Source organism: Barbus barbus (assembly GCF_936440315.1).
Source record: "Barbus barbus genome assembly, chromosome: 8".
In the NCBI taxonomy this organism is placed as follows: Eukaryota; Metazoa; Chordata; class Actinopteri; order Cypriniformes; family Cyprinidae; genus Barbus; species Barbus barbus.
The window spans coordinates 23610372-23633019 of NC_136736.1; the positions used below are offsets into that span (position 1 = coordinate 23610372).

At 34.9% G+C, this 22648-nt stretch overlaps 1 protein-coding gene across 1 annotated transcript in view; it reads left to right on the forward strand.

Annotated features, from left to right (window-relative positions):
* The window catches only part of LOC306874410 (receptor-type tyrosine-protein phosphatase delta-like), a gene marked incomplete at its 5' end in the record, with an annotated part of 39443 nt that extends 17930 nt beyond the window's left edge, over nt 1-21513 (forward strand). Inside the window, 18 exons of the mRNA XM_079424442.1 lie at nt 918-1174; nt 2127-2220; nt 2399-2608; nt 2787-2947; nt 3489-3604; nt 7795-7892; nt 8023-8146; nt 8888-9063; nt 11284-11307; nt 11903-12022; nt 12970-13124; nt 14087-14372; nt 14662-14840; nt 14982-15108; nt 16762-16887; nt 17403-17557; nt 17881-18016; nt 18815-21513. Of these exons, the coding sequence (XP_079280568.1) occupies nt 918-1174; nt 2127-2220; nt 2399-2608; nt 2787-2947; nt 3489-3604; nt 7795-7892; nt 8023-8146; nt 8888-9063; nt 11284-11307; nt 11903-12022; nt 12970-13124; nt 14087-14372; nt 14662-14840; nt 14982-15108; nt 16762-16887; nt 17403-17557; nt 17881-18016; nt 18815-18883 (2613 nt within the window). The 3' untranslated portion in view covers nt 18884-21513. The remainder of the gene's footprint in view (nt 1-917; nt 1175-2126; nt 2221-2398; nt 2609-2786; nt 2948-3488; nt 3605-7794; nt 7893-8022; nt 8147-8887; nt 9064-11283; nt 11308-11902; nt 12023-12969; nt 13125-14086; nt 14373-14661; nt 14841-14981; nt 15109-16761; nt 16888-17402; nt 17558-17880; nt 18017-18814) is intronic.
* Between the last annotated feature and the right edge of the window lie 1135 nt (nt 21514-22648).

A 22648-nucleotide genomic window follows, 5' to 3' on the forward strand; every position in this document is an offset into this window, starting at 1 on the left:
AGTGGCAATATATTAGCATAAAATAATTAATTAAAACAACTTCAGTAATTCTAGATGTTTCAAGAACTGAATGTTTTTCAGGGTTCACACTTTTAGAAACTATAGAAATTTACATTACTTTTCAAGATAAAAAAAAAAAAAGATTTTTACTCAAAAATTGCAGTTTCTCAGATGTTTCTACATGCTAAAATATTTTAGAACTTAATGTAACTAGAAAAAGTTTGATTTAGTTTACAAGTGGACAGCTTCATGGCATCTATTTGTACATAGTTAATTGGAACCGTAATATGTCTCTGATGTGAAACTAAATCTGAATACAAATTTTGATCATCTCACACACACACACACACACACAAATAGATTTAGTGTATATTCATGACTTTTCCAGGTCTAGAAATCACACTTCAAAATTTCCCTCATATATTTTTCAAGACCGTTGGAATTCTTTATCTAAAAGTCAGTTGTTGAGAGAATGAATTAAAATAAGAAATCTGATGTCAGTTTTTTGCTGTTTTTTTATTTTAAAGCTGGTTTTGTCTTTTTTAAATAATTTTAAGCCATTTTGTGGCCCCCTTTTAAGTGTGCTGAGGCCCCCTGGTGAGCCCCAGACCCCTGGTTGAGAATCACTGGCTTAGATGACAGAAGATATCATTAACTCAGCATAAAAACAAACGTGTGTGTGTGTGTGTGTTGTTCCTCCATCACCACCCTTCATGCAACATATTGAGATGGGATTGTGTATGACATTGTTTGTATAAATGTGTGAGTGTGTGCATGTTAGCAAGTGTCTGAGGTGTCAGTCTTAATCTCTCTCTGCCCTCCTCGAATGTGTGTGTGCCACAAGATGTGCATAGTCTTGTTCAGTTAAGTGTGCAGTTTACATTTATTTGCTTTTCTATTTTCTGCTTCTCTCTCAGATCTCATATGGTGATGGTGCTAGTGTGGAGGTGGATGGGCGGCTCGGGCAGAAGTTGGTGACTAAGCTGAAGCCCCAGTCTCTTTACACCTTCATGTTAACTAGTAAAGCTGATGGCACTGGAGGCCTGCAGCACCGTGCAGATGCCATGACGGCTCCAAACCTGCTGACTAGGAAACCCCTACTGCTGGACAAGACCAGCTCTCAGAGCATCGCTACCCTGCAGCTGCCCACTATCCAGGGACAGGCTAATGTCAGGTCAGGAATACACCAATGAAAATAGAGGGTGGGATTTATTAAAAGCTTCAAATTTGACTTACTTTGAGCTGTTTATGTTCAGGTCTAAATTAGATTTCCAGATTTCCATTGTGGTAAAATTCTAAAGTCAAAAATTCACAGAGGCTACATTTATTTGATCAAAATTTCAGTCAAAATAATATTGTGAAAGATTACCCTAATAAAAAGTAATACATTTAAAATACATTTATTTCATACTAAGTGTGGTTAAAATATATGAACATATTTACTGACATATCGCTCAAGACTTACGGATATAAAAATTATGATAAAACTTTATTTGGAGTACTACTAGTGCACAATGCACATTTTTTTAATATTAAGCATAAAATGTGTTTTAATGTCACTATTGATGAGGATTGTATGATCTTTGAATAATAAGTCTTTAAATGCAAGATATTTAAAGAGTACCTAAAATATACTTGCAATAGTTCCACTTGAACACAATCAAATATACTTCAGTAAATCTTTAGTTGGACTTCAACACTACTTCCGCACAATTAAAGTGCATCAAGTAGAAAATCAGTTGTTGCAATTTAGCAGACTTCAAGTATACCAGTTTAGTATACTAAGTACAATTGCAGGGTATTTTTATTAAGTGCATAAATATGTAAATGTATTTGTAGTATATTTAGCATGAAATAAATGTATTTCAATTACATTTTAGTATATTTCTTTTTCAATAGGGTAATAAAATTTAAAATAACTGTTTCCTGTTTTAATATTATTTTAATAATATATATTTTATGTAATTTATTCCTGTGATGGTAAAAAATCTGAATTTTTAGCATTCAGTTTTACAGTGCAAAAATTTTTCTTTATGATTTGTTTTTTCATTTGGAGCAAAGAGCAACCCCAGACTTCACTTTATGAGATTCACCCATAATAATTAATATCATATTTTTATTGGAAGGGGTTTCTACATTGTGGTTGTCCCCCTGAAGAGGCAGAGAGGAGGAAACTTCCAGAATTTATGGAGTGATCCAGATGAGATTAACATTGATGAGGTAATACATTTTTGTAATTGAGTTGCAGTTTGCAATTTTCATCAAGTTGTTCGCTGTCGTTGTTGAAAAAGCTGTTCAAAGTTTAAAACACATGTTTGTGCAACACAGGGGAGTTGCCGTGTCTGTTGTGATTAACTTAGCTTGTGTCATGTGCTTGTCTGTTTTCTGGTTTCTCCAGCTGCTGAGGGAGATTAATGGTACCGGTCGCTCTGTGCGTCTACGGAGGCAGGCGGAGGCAAAAGCGTACATCAGCGCTCATTTCCAGAATCTTCCAGCTGAATTCAAACTAGGAGACGGACGTGTGTATGGAGCATTTATAAACCGGCCGCTTGTAAACGGACAGGAGTATGTGTGCTTTGTGCTGGCTATTCTTGAACTGGGTCAGAATGTAAGTCCTTAATTTCTCTCTCATGTTAGAGTATCTAGGGGTCCACTATGAAAATTTAGTGATTAGATATACGGTGTTAAATACTTATTGTGTGAGCGAATCATTTTTGAGAAGAACATAGCTCGGTTTGAAACATTTAGTAAAGGAAATAATGATGTTTTTGATTTTTGATTGACAGACCGTGTACTCCACGAGTCCATTCTCTGATGTAGTGCTGTTCTCCGATGTTGAGCCACAGCCAATCGTTGACGAGGAGGAGGGGCTTCTGTGGGTGGTGGGGCCAGTGCTGGCGGTCATTTTCATTATCAGCATTGTCATCCTCATCCTACTCTTTAAAAGGTGAGAGAGAAAGACATTTGAGCAGAGAAATGATTGAGAATTTGATGATTTGAATGCAGATTAAATGACATCAAAGAAATTAAGTGAATTAAGTGACTCATTCATGAAAAACCAGGAAATTGATACATTTAAATCATAGATCTATGGTGAAAATACATTTTTCTAAGCTCTGCTCTAACTTTTTCTGAAATTTAAACTTGTATCTTCTAGATATTGCTTGTGTAGAGTTAAACTTAAAACCACTTAAAACCATCATTCATTAGAGTTATTCCTTCGTTTGAATGAAAATTTAAAAGAATGAGAGGGTAATAAGCAAAGGAATAAAAATGATAGATCCTTTATATTTTACTTTTGTAGAAGCTGATTTTATTTATCCCTAATTCTTTTTTTCTTTCCTCGCTTTATCTGTGCACAAACCAGCAAACCAGACAGGTCTGTGTATTAGGTTTCTCTCTAAATCTAATTATGACCGAAATGCAATATAAACTATTTCCTACTAAGTGAGTGTTGCTTTAATGCTCCTGCGCGTGTGATGTTACAGGAAGCGGGCAGAGCTGGAGGGCAGGAAGTGCAGCTTTCCCAGCAGCAGTAAAGCCATGAGTTCCCAGCATCCATCTGACCCAGTGGAGCTGCGTAGAATCAACTTCCCAACGGCTGGTAATATACTGATGAAAAGACATGTCACAAACACACTCACGCACAGGTACAGAGAGCTCAAGAATCAACTTTCAGTGCCACTTTGATGCACACACACTGTCGGTATCAACACAATGCTGTCTCTTTTCTAGGTTTACGTGCATCTATCATCGGTTATCGACGGTTATCAAGTTAGTTGTGGTTTTTGAAGTCTATATTGACTGCTTAACCCCATTCATATGCAGTAACCGGTTTGGCTTCTTCATCCTCTTAACTCATTTGGCTCATAACAGGGGTGTATGTGAACACCTGCTGCAGCGTGTGAAGCTTTTCTCTCTCTGCTCTGATTGACGTCACAACCAGCTCACACACACCAGCAAACACTCATACACACACACTTTCAATCATGTTGAGCTTTCCATTGTCTTCCCTGTTTTATATTTAGCAAATAATATTTTCTATTTCCTAACCTCTAAACCCTCGCACAAACTTTCTGCATTTTTAGATTTTCAATAAGACATTGTTTAGTGTTTATTAAGATGTTTCCTTACCCTCCTTGTGGGGAGATTTAGTCCCCACGATAATGGTGAAAACTGTTACAGCTAGCTCTCTAAATGGGGACATACCAGAGATGGTTTTAAATAAAACATAATATATTAGAGATTACAGTAATTCAGTGTTGAATCAATGTTGATCTTGAATTTGTTGAACAGGCAGCTATTGCAGACATGAAATGAACTCTTCTCAGTGATATTCTAAATGCAGCAATATTGATTTCTGCTTTAAGTTTAATTTGATCTGATTCAGCTGTTTCATTGTTTATTTCATCTTGCTTAATACTTCTGTCTTGTAATCTATACCCTCTCCTGTACATTCAGTATAGTTCAGATTTTATTTATAGAGATTTTAGAGTGGGATATGAATATCTGTCTCGGTGGAGATCAGTCCCCTCCCACAATCTAAAGAAAGTTATATATCATGAAATAATTGTAATAAAGTTTTCTGTGAGGCTGTTTACTTCACTAGATATAACATTTGTGTATGTAGGTAAAAACTTATTTTCAATAACCTACAGACTACAATAAACATTCTAAACAATTCTATTTAAATAATATGATACTTTTTATTTTAATTTATAGATGCCTAGTGTATCATATAGTGTAAACATGACAATATAACATTTTGTGAGCTTTTAATTATTGATCAGTTATTTTTATATTGACATAAAATGTATAAAACACTAAATATATATAAATGTCCAACAAAAAGTACCACCATTCACAACTGGCCATTCCGTTAAAATTGGTCTAAACCATCAGTATTATGACATTTAGAAAATGATTGAAGGAGTCAAATTTTGTATTTGCCTCTTGTGAATCAGTGATTTTGCTATATGGGTACAAACAACTACAACACAAACTACCCTCCATAAAATATTTGAAGAATAAAATAACATTATGCCTTTTTCTGAGCATTTTTCACGTTTTGAAAAAACCCTAAAATGAGGTTTCGTTAGATTTAACCCTATAAAGTCTAGTGTATCATTTTTGATACAGTACACACATTTCTAAGGCCTCTAAATGATCAACGTTCTTAAAACAATCAAAACTGAAAAAACTCCCTTCAGGTCATGGTATTTTTTTCTTTTAGCTGTGAAATCTTTGCTGATTTTTATTAGGTAAGTGTGAGAAGAACTTTTATATGGGAATATTTCAAGATGAACACTTACTGGACTAAAGCAGCTTTATCCATGCAACATATTTTTAGAAATATCATGTTAAGATGTGAGTGCCAAATATATGTTCTATTATTATGTCCACAACTATAACCCCAAAAACTATAGAGCTTTGATCATAAAATTAATACTGAAAAAATAAACTGTGTTTATTTATATATCCATATAAATATACACAGTGCACACATATGTAAACACAAACTTTTATTTTGGTTGTGATTAATAACCGATTAATTGTTGTCTTGAATATGTTTTGCATTATAAGTCCTCTTTCTTTTTGGAATTATTGCTTGAGTAGACGCATTTGCCTTTTCAGGTCCCTTAATTATAACATCTCTAGTGCTATTTTTAAATGTTTAGTCAAGCAACAATATGTTAATTATTTAATGTAAGTCTAAAATCAGGGATTAAAAATGAATTGGTTCTAAGTAAAAACAGTAGGCTACTTTTCCCGAGGTTAGAATGAAATAAAACATTTGACACAAAACTATTATATATAATTAATATATATAATATATATCTAATTATATAATTTTAATGATTTTTTTTATGAAAACTTCGTTTTGAAGAATAGAAGAAATAGGCTATTCATTGTTAATATATTGGTTATGAAGAAAATGTGTTAGCCTAGCATATTTGTTATTAAGTTGATTTAAAAATCTTCATAACAAAATTAAAAAAGTTCAAAGTTAAGAAAAAAACTTTTATTTACTGCAGATCGAAATAAAATAATTCTTGATATTCTTTCAAATGAGAAATGACCATTTAATTTGCAGTGTTAACTTATGAATTGAAAGAAAGACAAGAAATAAATCACAACAAGAAGAAAAAAAAATTCTTGTAATCAAGATTTTTTTTTTTTTACAAAATTACAAAATGAATGCTGAATGATGTTTGACAGTGAACACATCTCCACTGCATAACCACATACAATCGCAAATATTAAGCATGTTTAAAAAAATCTTTGTGAAAACGACTGGTTCTTGAATTCTAAGATTATAATCTTTAGACACGACACACTATGTGATTTTTCTGCCGACTGCAAACAGCGACTGAGCTCAACTGGAACAGACCCGGTCCGACTGGGCACGATCAGCTGCAAGTAATAGATTCCATTCATAATCGGCCTCACAATCGTGTAGTGTGTTCTTGGCTTTAATCAGAATCCAAAAGAGCTTTTATTGCCAAGTATGTTTGCACATACAAGGAATTTGTTTTAGTGTCATAAGCTTCCAGTTCATAGAGACAACAACGACACACAGACAATAAAAATAAGATGAGAATAAAAAATACACATATGTAAATTTAAATAAACAAAAAATTGAAAAAAGAAAAATAAATAATTGTATGTACATTTGTGCTATAGATGATAGAATGGAATAGAATAGAAGGAGATGCAGGGATGTACTAGGATTGAGGTAGTAGCAAATAAATATAAGGTTATTGGGGGAGGGGGGTCCTGGGAGATGATGGATCCCAGGAACTTGAATGTCTCCACTGCTGCCATAGTGCTGTTCATAATGGTGAGTGGGGGGAGTGCAAGGGGGTTTCTCCTGAAGTCCACGATCATCTCCACAGTTTTGAGCATGTTGAGCTCCAGGTTGTTAAGACTACACCAGACAGCCAGCTCTTTAACCTCCTGTTTGTAAGCAGACTCGTCACCGTCCTGGATGAGGCCGATGAGTGTGGTGTCATCTGCAAACTTTAGGAGCTTGACAGAGGGGTCCTTAGATGTTCAGTTGTTGGTATACAGAGAGAAGAGCAGTGGAGAGAGAACGCAACCTTGAGGGGCACCAGTGCTGATGATGCGGCTGCCTGACATGAATTTCCCCAGTCTCACTAGCTGTTGCCTATCTGTCAGAAAGCTGGTGATCCATTGTAGATAGAGCTAGGGACAGAGAGCTGGGTTAGTTTGGTCTGGAGGAGTGTCTTATTATTAAAGTCTTAATAATAAGACATTATTGTGAAATATAGAGTGACAACTGGTATTTATATGCATTTTATATAGGTAGCCTGCAATACTGTTATAAAGATCTCTTTGTTTTACATTACAAGCAGAATTTCATCTTAGTTTTTGGCCATATAAATATCAGCAATTGCACCAAATTGCGTATTTTGGGCCTCTGAATAAAACTGAGGTGTTTTTCCCTCCTCGGTATGAGCTCCAAATTCTCTTCATTTCACACTTTATAAGCCATAAAAGCCTGATATGCAAAAACACATTAATTAATTGTCTAAAGGTTCAATAAACTGTTGCATTTAAAAAAGAGAGATCTAATTATATATCAGGCTTTACAGGGTTAACTTCTGGTGATATTCTTTTAGCCGTTTTCTCCTCAAAACACATAAACTCAAGAACCCTAGTGCTAAAACATAGTTGAGATCACTAAGATTCTCTCACACTGCTCAGAGCACTCCAGCAGCGTGCCGTGTTCTCAGGGTCTGAACTGATGTGTTTGTGTGATGTGATTGACAGGCATGACCAGCCATCCTCCAGTGTCCGTCTCAGAACTGCCAGCTCACATAGAGAGGATGAAAGCCAATGACAACCTGAGGTTCTCTCAAGAGTATGAGGTCAGATCTCACACTCAAATGCACTTACATTCACACCCCACGGGTGTACATTAAAAACATATTGGCTAATGGGACAGTATGGGGCTTGTCCAGTGTGATGTGTAATTCATGGCGTGCTTCTCTCTTGTAGTCTATTGATCCAGGGCAGCAGTTCTCATGGGAACATTCTAACCTTGATATTAACAAGCCAAAGAACAGATATGCCAACGTCATCGCCTACGACCACACCAGAGTAGCACTTTCCAACAATGATGGTGAGATTGTGTGTGCTCAGAATGCCAATATTGCTTTTTCTCTGTCTGTATTCATGAGAAATAACACATTTTTAAATTTTTAAAGGGGTATTATCATGGGAAATCAACAAAGAAAAAGTTATTACCCATTCACATTTATTGCATCGTGCACCATTGTTGTTTGTGATCTCTAAATGTACACATAACTGTGCCACTGATATTATTGTAAAATAAAAAAATCTAATTTTGTTTTTGTACAAGAAATAAAGCTGAAATAAAATATAATATTAGATTAACATAAACTTAATTGGATCCTGCCAACTTAATTACCTTGCAACTAACTGAAATAAGTTTGTTGTAAAATTACTAAAGCAAAAACATAAATATTAAAAATAAATATAACTAAAATCATAAAAATAAACACTTCAAAAAGCTAAAATTCTAAATAATACTAAAATAACACTGACATATACTAATTTGAAGGTGATTCAGATCACCTCTGATACGTTTGCATAATTTGCGATTTTATGAAATGTTTTGCCATTTTTGCCTTTATTGTGATAGGACAGTATAGATAGACAGGACTCAAACATTTAGACTCTGATGCTGCTTCGTCATTTTGAAATATTAGATCTGACACACTACTAATGGAACTGAATTCAATCTTTTATTATTATCATTAAAATTTATGAAGAGCATTTATTTTTTTCTCTTGTCAGTTTGAAAGTGATGAAGTTTTTGTCATTCCCTCTTGTTATGCAGGTGTTCCTGGCGGCGACTACATCAATGCCAACTTCATAGACGGGTACCGCCGACAAGGTGCATACATCGCCACCCAGGGCCCCATGCCAGACACGTTTTGTGAGTTCTGGAGAATGGTGTGGGAACAACACACAGCAAATATCATCATGATCACCAAACTTGAGGAGAAATCCAGGGTGAGAGCACTAAATCATACAAATACAGACCACACTCAAGTCATGTGCAGTCATACATTTCCAGACAGAAACACTCACAGTCTCTGTTCCAAAATCTAGTAAGCATACTTGCTTTCTACTGTAGGCAGTGGCATGATCGGTCACTTATGTACAATGCATGCACGCTCTTGGTCATACTAATTGTGAATTCTTACCTTCACCAAGAATGAAAACAGAAAGAAAGAAAAGTCAAAACCCAAATATTTTAGGCAATTTTTAAGACATTTTGAAAACATGTCCAGGAAAAAGAGCATGTATGGTTACCCTAGTCAACTACCAGTGTGAGTAAAGTCAGTGGAGCTCACATGATCTGTCTTCTGTGAAGTACAATAGTTGAGTGTAGATTTTTCAGCCCGGACCCGATGGGGCCCGACTTTTTTACGCCCCTAGGGCCGGGGCTTGGGTCTGTTTTAGGCTTCTCATTTTTATATTTTAAACATCCGTTAGTGATGAAAAAAAAAATAGCCGCGCTGGTGGAAACAACGTGAGACCATGCTACCGCGACTGTCAAGAGCGGCTCAACGGTGTATAGTGTCCAGCAGCAGCAGCATGCTTGCCGTCAGCAAAGCTGAAGAGTTCTGCATTCAAATGCACACAATAGGCTAAAGCTTGCCGCAAAGCCCTAGCAAAAGTAATTACTATGAATGTGTCAGGGGGAAATAGTAATGAGATATTTAAATTATTTACTAATAAACTAGTGTTTTCTGAGTCCGTGCTGCAAGGATGAAGTTGCCGATCCTGACTCTCCATCTCCTCATTAAACACGCCTTTAGAGAGAAGTGCATGATTATAATGAAAGAGTTTTTGTTTTCGATTTATTTTATTTCGTTAAGTAGTAATTTAAAGCTTTCTATAGATATATTTGTCATGTCTGTGAGGCATGTATTCGCTGAATTTCGGTTCATTTTTTTGAAGTGCTCTTGTTCAAGACAGAGGCGGCAGAAAGCGCATCATGTTTGTTTTCTTTATTTTATAAAAGCACAACATTTTGTTGATATTGTGAGTGCACACAAATAAAAGTAGACCCTTTACAGTTCCAAATGATGTATTACTCTTACCTTTATGAGCAAAAATGACGGCATAATTAAAGTTGTTTACACTGAAAAAAATTCATGCGAATTCATGTCCTTCAAAGCACGCTTTAGCTCCTCTCCGCACAAACTATTGGATATGCGTCTAACAGCGCACATTTATCTAGGTTTAATGTTTAAACATTGTTATATGCCTGAACTGTTTTATATCGATAGATTTTATTTTAGGCAAGTCGTGATATTTGAGAAGGCTAAATTGATCAAACATAGGCTATGATCAGCTCACTGTCTGCCGCTGGCCGCTTAGTCGTTAGGCTACTTTAAAAAACGAAATATAATCACTTTGCCATTACATACAAAACTGAACTATTTTAATAGCTGAAACAGTAGTATAAGCTGTTTTGGGAGAAGGGGGAAAAAAGGATGGGCTTGGGCTGGTAATTCTGATAAGCTGTCGGACACGGGCCGGGCTAGGGCCTGAGTGTCTTGGGCCAGGGCTGGGCTAAGGCCTAAATATGAGGCCTGTGCAGGGCTGAGTGATTTCACTGTTCCTGACCACACACAGGATATAAAAAAACAAATTCAAAACCATGTCAGAAATTGTTGGCATTCTGAGCATTTTTAAATTGTACTTTTCTAATTGTCTGTATATATATATATATATATATATATATATATACATATATATATATATATATATATATATATGTCTATACAATTATATGCACTACTAAAATGTAACTACAAAGGTTTTGCAAGAACAGCATGAACAACTGATTCCTTGTCAAAATCTTATTTTTGTCTGCAATATATCTTTTTTGTTATCAGATTTTCAAAAGCTATGGGCATTTATGCAGCCCACCAAAAATGTTAGATAAACTAAAATTTGTTACATTAAAATTTCAAACAGTGTTTCCAACAGGATGCTTAAAATGCTGTTTAGGTAGGCAACTGACTGGATTTTGAAACAGAACTACTGAGATCCTACAACACTTAATCAAACTCATAAAAACACACACACACACACATACTAACCATACTAACTTTTCGATGAAACACAGCATAGATATTTTCCATATTTCTCAGTGAGTCTATTGTGTGGTGTTACGGAGCAGAGTAAGTCTTATGCTGTTTGTCTGTTACTCTCCAGATGCCTTCGTATTTCTTCTCAAAGGCAAGACGTCTCACTTGGCTAATTAGACCACTGTCACTTTTCACTTGAATGGTTGATATTCCGTGTCTCACCTTTTTCCTCCTTGTTAACTCTGCCTCATCCCTTTTTTACACCCACTCTTTCTTTTTCTGATCTGTCTCTTCTCGCTTCCTCTTTCCCTCACTGACTTCTGAGACACATTTCGCCAAAGTGTAACATGAATTTTTGGCTGGTTATCACACTCTCACTGCATGCTGAAATGTACTCTCTAAGGGTGTGTCTCAGTCTATTACTTAGTTCTCTTTGGTGGGAATTAGCAAAAATAGGTTAAAAGGCATTCTGCTGATTTCTAGGGAGTGAACTGTTCAGTGCACTGGAATGATTTTGACAATGAGGCAACCCACTCCCTTGGTAGTGTAAATACTAGTGAACTAGGGAGCGGACTGACACATAGCCATGTGAGTACTATTGTTGATGGAAAGCAGCCAGGCTGAAGAGCAGCTGACTGTCAGTGTTGATCTCAGCTGGTTCTTAAGCTCTCCTCTAATGTCTCCTTTGACATTGAGACATATGCAGCGGTGAGAGGTTTACTAAGTGTCTGCTGAACTGTGTGCAGAATAAATGCGATCAGTACTGGCCCAGCAGAGGCACAGAGACGTACGGATTGATGCAAGTCAATTTACTGGACACGGTGGAGCTCGCGACCTACTGCGTCAGGACTTTTGCTCTTTTTAAGGTAATGAAGCAGCAGTGATCAGCACATAAACACACTTTGTACAAACACTTTTTTACACTCCAAAACATAACCTAACGGCAGGGTCGACCCATAGGTTTTTTTAGAACCTTGACAATTTCATGAAATAGGCCTCACTGGTGTGAACATTGTCATGATGACATAAAACACAACATTTTTAACATTTGTGAGAAAGTGAATGAGAAAATTTGGTATTATAACTTTATTTCCATAAATTATTCACCCTTTTAACTCTTTTTATTTATTTTTAATTCAGTAAAAAAGTCCTGCTGTGTGACAGATGATCAAAAGTACATTCTATTAACTATAAGTAACATTGGAATTACATGTTCACTAACCCTTATTAAAATATTAGTATACTTAAGACTAATAAGTTTATGGTTTGTAGAATAAGTTGACATGTACTTGCGAAGTTACTTATATAAATGTATAAATTACTAAAATACAACATATACAGTATATAATCACAACATATATTGAAAATAAATATAAATATAATAACTATATACATATTTCTCGTAAAGAGCAGATATTTGCAGAATATTTTGCAGATGAAATGTTCACTCTGACATCATCATCTTCTTGGCAATGTCTGATTTTCTTGAGAAAATTATGCAACAGAGTTTTAAAAAAATTACGCATTTTTTATTTTGATATTTGCTGCTTTTATTTATGGTGTTGTTGCTGTAGTTGTCAACAGTTTAAATTTTTTGTCATGTGTACTTTTTTTTATTTTAGTTTGTCACTATTATTGCGCTCTGTGTGTTAAATATTGAGTACACATTGAATACACATTTGATGGGAAATATGTTGAATAAAATAACATTTCTGCTTGGATAAGAAGCATTCTCTGACATCTTCTATTCTAGTCTAGTCTATTTTAGTATATGGTACTGTACTGTGCTGAATTGTGTTGTTTCTATGTGCAGAGTGGAAGTGGTGAGAAAAGGGAGGTTCGTCAGTTCCAGTTTACAGCATGGCCAGATCAGGGGGTACCTGAACACCCCACTCCCTTCCTGGCCTTCCTCAGACGGGTCAAAGCCTGCAACCCCCCAGATGCTGGACCCATTGTGATCCACTGCAGGTAACTAGTACAGAATTGAGCAAACACATTTATATCCAGTCACACATGACAAGGAAAGATTCTGAGAAACTTGTTAAGGTTCTTTCTATACCAATGAAATGTGTATAGAATATCGAATCATTGGCCTAAAGTGTGTTGATTATATAAAATTGGTGTTATATCACACAAAATTGAGTTGCAGCTCAATTGTTTGTCTCTGTCGATGCGCTCAGTGCTTTTTGTGGAGTCTGAGTGTTTTTGTCTGTGTTTTATTTTGCTTAGACACAACAAAGCAACATTACTACAGTATATACACGTAAGGTTTTTACAGATTAACTGACACAGGGAAAATAAATCACATAAAACTACCTATGAGAAATTAAAGAATATAAAAAAAAACATGAAATGTCTTAAAACTATGAGAAAGCTCCCCCAAACTCTTTCTTATGGTTCTCATCTACTGCTTAACTTCCTCACAAACACTTGCTTGCAACATAACTAAAAATGTGAAGAATGTTCTCTTTTTCAAATTTGAGCTGATTTTAGTATAGATTTCAGCATAGGTAATTTGAGTTTTTTTCTATTAAATAAGTGTAATGTTTTTACTATTTCATCTTTTTCATTAATATTTGAACCACTTATAAACAAAACCTATAAAAGCCCAGCATTTATAACAGTAGAGGTAAAATGCATGCAGCAAAGAAGAGGAGAAAATAATCAAATAATGATTTTAAAATATAATATATAATTAATAATTCAATTAAATAAAAATGTGTATATATATATATATATATATATATATATATATATATATATATATAATTGTCTATATCTGTTCAGTGATTTTATTCTATGAAACTATTCAGTGAGAGAAAATCGCAAAATAATTTTCACACGTTAGTAATTTTTATACAACCATTATGCTGGAATATACGCTAATTTGAGTGCTTGTGACAAGCATTTTCTCTCTCTCTCTCTCTCAGTGCTGGTGTGGGCCGAACGGGCTGCTTCATTGTGATTGATGCCATGTTGGAGCGTGTGAAGCAGGAGAAGACGATAGATATTTATGGTCACGTGACTCTGATGCGATCTCAGCGAAACTACATGGTGCAGACAGAGGAGCAGTACGTCTTTATTTATGATACACTGCTGGAGGCTGTTTCCTGCGGCAACACAGAGGTTCCGGCACGGAATCTATATGCCTACATCCAGAGACTGTCACAGACGGAACCGCCGGAGCACATCAGCGGAATGGAGCAGGAATTTAAAGTCAGTACTTCCCATGAATATAACATATATTTGTTACTTTTTTAGCAACAAATTAACTGAAACTGTAACAGTTAAAACAATAAAAAATTCAAAACAACTGAATTTTTATTTTTTTAAAGGAATAGACCACAACACTGTTACAGCTTTTTCATTAGTTCCATTTGTCTTATAAATAATATATAAAATATTGTATTGTTTCCTGTTGCTGGCAGTTGTATGTTGCTATGTAATGTACCTGTTCATAAAATGTAAATGTTGTTTACTTCTTTTTTCTGTTTCCCTTTTTCAGCGGTTAGCTAACGCCAAAGCGCATAACTCTCGATTCGTCAGTGCCAGCCTTCCGTGCAATAAATTCAAAAACCGATTAGTCAATATCATGCCATATGAGACCACACGTGTGTGTCTGCAGCCAATCAGAGGAGTGGAGGGCTCAGACTATGTCAATGGCAGTTTTATAGATGGCTACAGGTACATTGCAATCTAAAAAATGTGTATATATTTATTAGTAAAAATGAAACAACACATCTACAAAACAAGCACACAACATTTGCGAGAAAGCTGGTGAAATTCTCAGTTCTTGAAGTTTTCATTTCCTTCTTGTCACTCTAGGCAACAGAGGGCGTATATTGCGACTCAGGGGCCGCTGGCTGAAACAGTTGAAGATTACTGGCGAATACTTTGGGAACATAATTCTACTATAGTAGTTATGCTTACTAAACTCAGAGAAATGGGAAGGGTTAGTTCACATACACACATACACGTCAGTGGTGTTTATTGTGAAATGATTAATTGCCAATCCGTGTTATTTTAGTATTTACACACTATTTTAAAAAATATTAATTAGCTTTTATGTTTTTATTTTCAGTTTTCATTTTAGTTTAATTTATAGTCATTTTGTTATCTGCTTTTGTCCTTTTTAAATATGACTGTTTGGGTTTAATTTGTTTTTATTTCTATTTATGTTTTAGTATTACTTTTAACTGAGATCCAGTTAGTACGGTGCCCGGGAGGGGTCGACTTCGGTTCACTAAGTCGTGGGAATGTGATAATATGTCATGGCCACGAGATATTAATTCATGGGAACATCATATTAACTCGTGGGAACGTCATATTAAGTGGTGGGAACGTGATAATATGTCGTGGCCATAAGCTCGTTTTGTCGAGGTAACGACATCCTTATGTCTGGGTCTCGAGATGCTATGTTGAGGGAACGACATATTTTTCTCGTGGCCACGAGTTTAATGTGTAAACAAACCTACGTGACCATAGCAACCCGGGATTATCGGGGATTCACTAATATTTTATTTTGAATTAAGAAATTGTTATTTTAATTATTATAGAAATTATTATATTGACCATATACCGGACAATTGCACTTGTAGGCAATTGCACTCGATGTACACAGCAAGTTTATCATGAATAGGCTAAATGTTACATAAAGTACATCAAATAAAATAGACCTACAAGAAAACATTTTTATGCATCCCACAGTCTAGCTGTGTGTGTCCATTAACTGATCGTCTTTTTCCATAATATTTGTATATTTTATTATTTTTATATTATTACATTATTATTATTAGCCTATATTTTTATATGTATTTTTTCCCTTCATTTCGATCTCTTTACATAACGTTCTGACCAGTTTTGTAAATAAGCCTACTGTAAATGCTCGACATAAAGCTTTGATTATGCTGACTGGAATTTATAGCCTATTGGAAATGCAGTTTAAAGGTTGAATTTAACATACATTTCTTTTTTTTCTGCGAATTACTAATTATTAATATTATAGCCTACTGCCTAATGTTTCATTGAGGAATTAATCATTCACGGAGTTTCGTTTGTAAATGAAAACACAAACACACTCATTTATCATCACGCACGGGCATAAATAGCCTACAATCATAAAGTATTGGCGTTTACAGTATTTGCAAAATATATGGTAGCAAATAGCATAATTATACAGAACGTTAATTAGGTAAAGCCATACACGAATTAAAAGGGGAAATAATAAAATATTATATATGAAATTAATATAAAATTATAGCCCTAACAATTTAATATAACTAATAATAATAATATACAAATATTAAATGAAATGTTTAATGTTAATAAAAATGTTTTATCCATCTCGGTTAATACCGGGTTGCTATGGTCACTGTTTGTTTACACATTAAACTCATGGCCACGACAGAACTAAGTGAACCGAAGACGACCCCTCCTGGCCACCGTAAGTTAGTATGTTTAGTGCTTCAACTTGGTTAAGTTTGCAAGGCAACATTTTCATTTAGTTTAACTTTTTCGTCTGATATTTATATTTAATTTCAGCTGCACTTTACTTTTGAATAACGATAGTAACACTGATGAATGTGTGAACTTTTTTGTAATGCAGGAGAAATGTCATCAGTACTGGCCATCTGACAGGTCAGCACGCTATCAGTACTTTGTGGTGGATCCCATGGCGGAGTACAACATGCCTCAGTATATACTCCGAGAGTTTAAAGTCACAGATGCAAGGGTATGCCAAGCACTCATTAAAACCGTTAAGATTTCCATGCTCATGAAAACCTGCTATATATATATATATTTTTTTTTTTTTTTTTTTTATGGAAACTTATATTATATTGTGAGTAAACATTTTCCTACTGTAATGTTATATCCACATATTCCACAAATCCATTAAAATATATAAATATTTTTTTTTCTTTAAGTAATTTTATGTATAACTTGCATTGGTTCTATTAAATGCTTTGAGTCGGTTCTTGTGAATGAATCAGTCAAAACGATTGGTACAGGGATTTTTACAGACCACAGACCCTCAGCATAAAAAAAGCTACACTTTATAAAGCTTTCATTCAGAACATTAGCTAATGTTACTACATTATATAAGGCTTGAAACTCATTAGCTGGCAAATTAGAAATTATTTATTAGATAGAACTATCGTGAAAATTTAATACAATTCCATGGTTTATATAACCTCTGGTTGAAATGCTGTCACTCTCTGTCTCTCATGACATGTCTCTTGCTCCTAGGACGGTCAATCCAGAACAGTCCGGCAGTTTCAGTTCACAGACTGGCCAGAGCAGGGCGTGCCAAAATCTGGTGAAGGCTTCATTGATTTTATTGGTCAAGTGCACAAAACAAAAGAGCAGTTTGGTCAGGATGGGCCGATCACAGTACATTGCAGGTGAGGAGAAATTTAGGATGGATTTTAGCCTTTTTTTCCTTTTATGTGTTTAGTGACACAAAATAAAGTCAGGGTTTATTTTGCAATAATGACTGGTTTACTGTAAGTTTTCTTTTATTGCAAGGTTACCTACCAAATAAAATAATATTGGTTTGAGTCAAAATTACTCTATTATATGCTTACAGTTCAGGTCATCATTGGACAAAAATGTCATAATTCAAATTACCAATCAGAGTCAAGTCTTACAAAGAGCTGTGAAATAAAATGAATGAATTCACATTATTGTATTTAATGTATTACTCAATGTCACATTTTCTGTGCAGTGCTGGTGTTGGGAGGACAGGTGTATTTATCACTCTAAGTATAGTATTGGAGAGAATGCGTTATGAAGGAGTGGTTGACATCTTCCAGACCGTCAAAATGTTGCGCACTCAAAGACCAGCCATGGTGCAGACAGAGGTAAGCTTGCACACTGCAACCCACATGATGCAGTATTCATGTCTTTCTATCCATACTACTCATCATTCCTTTAGACTAGTAGAACTTAACCATTTTCAAACGACCACACATAATTGTGTTGAATGTTAAAATAGTTTTTCATTTCGTAACTAAACATGCGAAGCCATTTGTAGGTTGATTCGCGTATAAAAAGCGTCTATATTGCTTTCCGCATTGCTGTATTTTGTAACAATGGCATGCCATGTGTTTCTCGTTTCTCGTCACAGCATTCTGACTTTATATCTCAATTAATTTCTTACAATTGTGGCTTTATTACAAATTATTGTGAGTTTCACATAGTTTTCTTTATTACATTATATCTCATAATTATTATTTTATTTCGTACAGTTGACTTTCTAATTATTTCTCCCACTTTTTTGCTCATAATTGCATCTGATCCCTACAATTCTGACTTTATCTCGTCATTACAACTTTGTTTTTCATGTTAATTTAAATCACACAATTGCAACTATTTCTCATAATTGTGACTTTACATCTCCTCGTTGACTTTTTTCTTAAAATCGTGACTTTATTACTCATTATTCTGACTTTTATTTCTTAGAATTGTGTGTTATTACTTGTTATTGCTCATTTATATCGCACAACTGCAACTTTGTCACAATTGTGGCTTTATATTCATAACTGACTTTATTTCTAACAGTTTTCAATAGTATACTAATCAGCAGTTTGAGATTCGGCTAAAATTATGTTTTTATGTGTGTGTGTGTGTGTGTGTGTGTGTGTGTGTGCCCTCCACAGGAGCAGTACCAGTTCTGCTATCGAGCAGCGCTGGAATATCTGGGCAGTTTTGATCACTATGCAACATAAAAACTTCCCCTGGACCAAGGGCCACATCATTACACACCGAGACCTGCGTCTGATCAATCTGACAGCCTCTTTCTGTTGCCCACAGCTCAAGAGTCTGTTTGATCTCCCCCGACAGCACACAATTTAATAGCCAGACAGGGAGGGCAGCTGCGATACAGAATTGTCACAACAAATTATAGCTCCAATCATATAGTTGAAAGTTGTCAAGTCATATTTGAGGTGGAGTAAAACTCTGGCAACCGGCCAGCAGATCCAATCAAATCGCAGGAATCCAACAATGTGCTGTCTGGACCGATTCAACAGACCAAAAACGAGAGAGGAAACAACAATCAAGCAGTTTGATGGTATTTTTTACTTATCATAATTTGTTTCAACACCAGACCCCCCCCCAAAAATGCAGTTTATTAAGGGATGCAGTCCGGGTTTAGAGTTTCCTCTGTTTTTGTCACCAGTTGTATAGTGGATCCACCAACTCACTAAAGTGAAAATACTAAATTAGATTCAAAGTATTGGTGCTTATGCCAGTATCCTGTTCGTTTATCTGTAGCACACAGACATAGGTATATACGTACATATCTATCACAGATTTAAGACAAGGAAAATAACAAGCTAAAAATGGAGATTTGTCTCAAAAACTGTGCAATATTGAACGTGAACCACTCAAGTATTAGAGATATTCTCACTGTAATTATATTGTCTCATTAATCCTATATGATATAAAGTATAAAACAAAATGTTATTATGAATATTAGCACAAAATTGTCAATGTATTGAGTGATATTTATACTATGTGAGTGAGGTACTTGTCAGTGCACATAAGTTACGAAAAGAAACTTACCAAAACAACTATTTACATGCTTTCAATCAGGATTGGAAGATCAAATGTTGAACTCTAAACATGAGGTGACGCGTTTAATTCAGTAACACAATGAATTATCTGAGACTGGTAGTGCCTTATCATAGTCACATGTTTCAAATGGTTTGCTATTAAAGTTAAATGGATATGAACCTGCTTTTATGTTAAACAAATATATAATGCTTATAAAACCTGAAGTAAATACAGTTACATCCTCCAGAGTGAATTTTAATATATATTTCACACCAAGACCAATTTTTAGTACCAGGGTGGTTTATTCATTCAAGTGAAGTACTGCCAAGATGAGCAGACAATTATATTACTGAAAGCCAATAAGTGTCTATTTTTGAGAGGACACACATTTATTGTATCTATATTGGGCCAAGAGAACTGCATATTCCATTACATATATAATAGCGATTATATTATAAATGATTTGTATTTGAAATTATAATGGAGTAAAGAACAGGAAATCGTTTTCTCCCTTTCAGTCCATACCGCTGCAGGAAACATGCGTTTAATGTCTGCATTCTTGTTTATCAGCGTTGTGGTATATCAATGATGTTAGTGTGTTAACATCAACAAAAAGACCATTTTTCATGCTGGTGAGGATGCATTCGAAAGGGAGATTTAAAAAGCCAGAGCTAGTTGAGCTAAATTACATTTTAAAAGACTTTTCACTAGAAGTTTGATGTCCAGATTTTGATTCATAAAACATTGCATGATAAATTAGATCTACAACTTTGGGAACAAACTCGCACATAGAAATGGCCCTATTGTGTCTGCATCAATATGACTGTAACAGTCGTATGGTTATGGTTTTGGATATGACTGCACTCTTGTTCTATGCACTAACCCTTACTATTTCTTCAACACAGAATGTTATTTGTATTGAATGAGATGAATTTCACCGTGTTGCTCACAGTGTGTGCATGTTAAGAGAAACACAAGTTTTGGTTCCAAAGCTTAAGACAATATGTGCATATTGTAATTGTTGAAAACTTTAGATGACAGGGTGGTTTAATATGAGTGGTTTTCCTTCAAGTCCAGTGGTAATAGTCATCATTCTGTAATTCCAAGAAAGTCTGGTCACTGCGAACTTCAGCTCATTTTACGTTCGGTGTAAGGAAATATTTGACTTTCTTTGCATCATCTTTGTCTTTGTGTACTTTTTTTTTTTAACCAGAGTTGAGTCAGTTTTGTATTTGAAATCTAACATGCAAATCTTCCATTATCTACTTTCTCCATATTGTTACACTTTACAACCAAGTTTCAGGGTTTTTCAAATTTCAACTTTCGTTGAAACTAGCTATGCTTAGGCTATATTTTCAAGAGGATATCAATTAGCCTTTGTTTGATGGGAAATTCTATGCTAATCTGTCAGTGTTTTGAGGGAAAAAAAAATTAAAAATCATCTATTTTCCAGTGCATGACAGTCCCCATTTGTACAGATGCAAAGGCACCATCAAATTTTGATGAATCATGACATTGTTTCATGTGAAAAATAAACTAGCACAATCTATATCATGTAATCTGACCAAATATGCATTGTATCACCATTTTCATATTGCCGAACGTTGTGAGTGGATTTACAATTTCACCCATCAATTAATGTGAAACACAAAAGGGAAATCTTTTACCTCTGATTTTGTAGTAAATGTAAATATTTCAGAGGATGTTTTCTTTTTTTAATTTTCCTACTTTATGTTGTAAGGACAGATGTGTGAGAATACAATTGTATTGGAAAAGTTTTATTTGTTACAAATAAAATGGTAAGAATAGTCCGAGTCATTATTTATCCTTTCTTCATGATCAGTGATTGGCTTATTTGATTAAAAATATTTGTATCATCTTTGATACACAAATCAAGGCTTTAAATGAACAATATTATCAAAATTTGCTGAGAGAGAAAAAAACTAATACAGGCCTTCTGATTGATAGCTTATACTTTTTATGTTTGCTTTATCGTTGTAATTATTTTTTTTTTTGTCAAATCTTTACTGATTTTTATAAAGTAAATTTGACATTATTAGTAATATTTCAAGATGAACACTTACTGGACTGAAGCAACTTAGATTTACTTGAACCCATAAATCATTTTTAGAAAAAAATCATGTTAAAATGTATCAAATATGATGCACAAGACTTTTAAGTAATTACTATTTGTATATCTCTCATTCATTATTGCATTACATATTTTGCCCCACAATAATAATTAAAAAAAACTAGAGCTTTGAGTTTAAAATATCATCCAAGACATATTATTGGGAAATATAGCATAACTGATATTTCTATGCATTTTATGCAAGTAGTCTGCTATACTGTTATATAATCCCATTGATTTACTCTCAGAATTTAACCTTTATTTTTGGTCATCAGCCAATAAGCTTTTCCGAAAAAACTGTTGTTAGCGCCCCCTAGCGCCCAGTCTAACGATGAGTGTACTTGACAATATAACAGTTGTTAGCGTCCCCTAGCGCCCAGTCTAACGATGAGTGTACTTGACAATATAACAGTTGTTAGCGTCCCCTAGCGCCCAGTCTAACGATGAGTGTACTTGACAATATAACAGTTGTTAGCGTCCCCTAGCGCCCAGTCTAACGATGAGTGTACTTGACAATATAACAGTTGTTAGCGTCCCCTAGCGCCCAGTCTAACGATGAGTGTACTTGACAATATAACAGTTGTTAGCGTCCCCTAGCGCCCAGTCTAACGATGAGTGTACTTGACAATATAACAGTTGTTAGCGCCCCCTAGCGCCCAGTCTAACGATGAGTGTACTTGACAATATAACAGTTGTTAGCGTCCCCTAGCGCCCAGTCTAACGATGAGTGTACTTGACAATATAACAGTTGTTAGCGCCCCCTAGCGCCCAGTCTAACGATGAGTGTACTTGACAATATAACAGT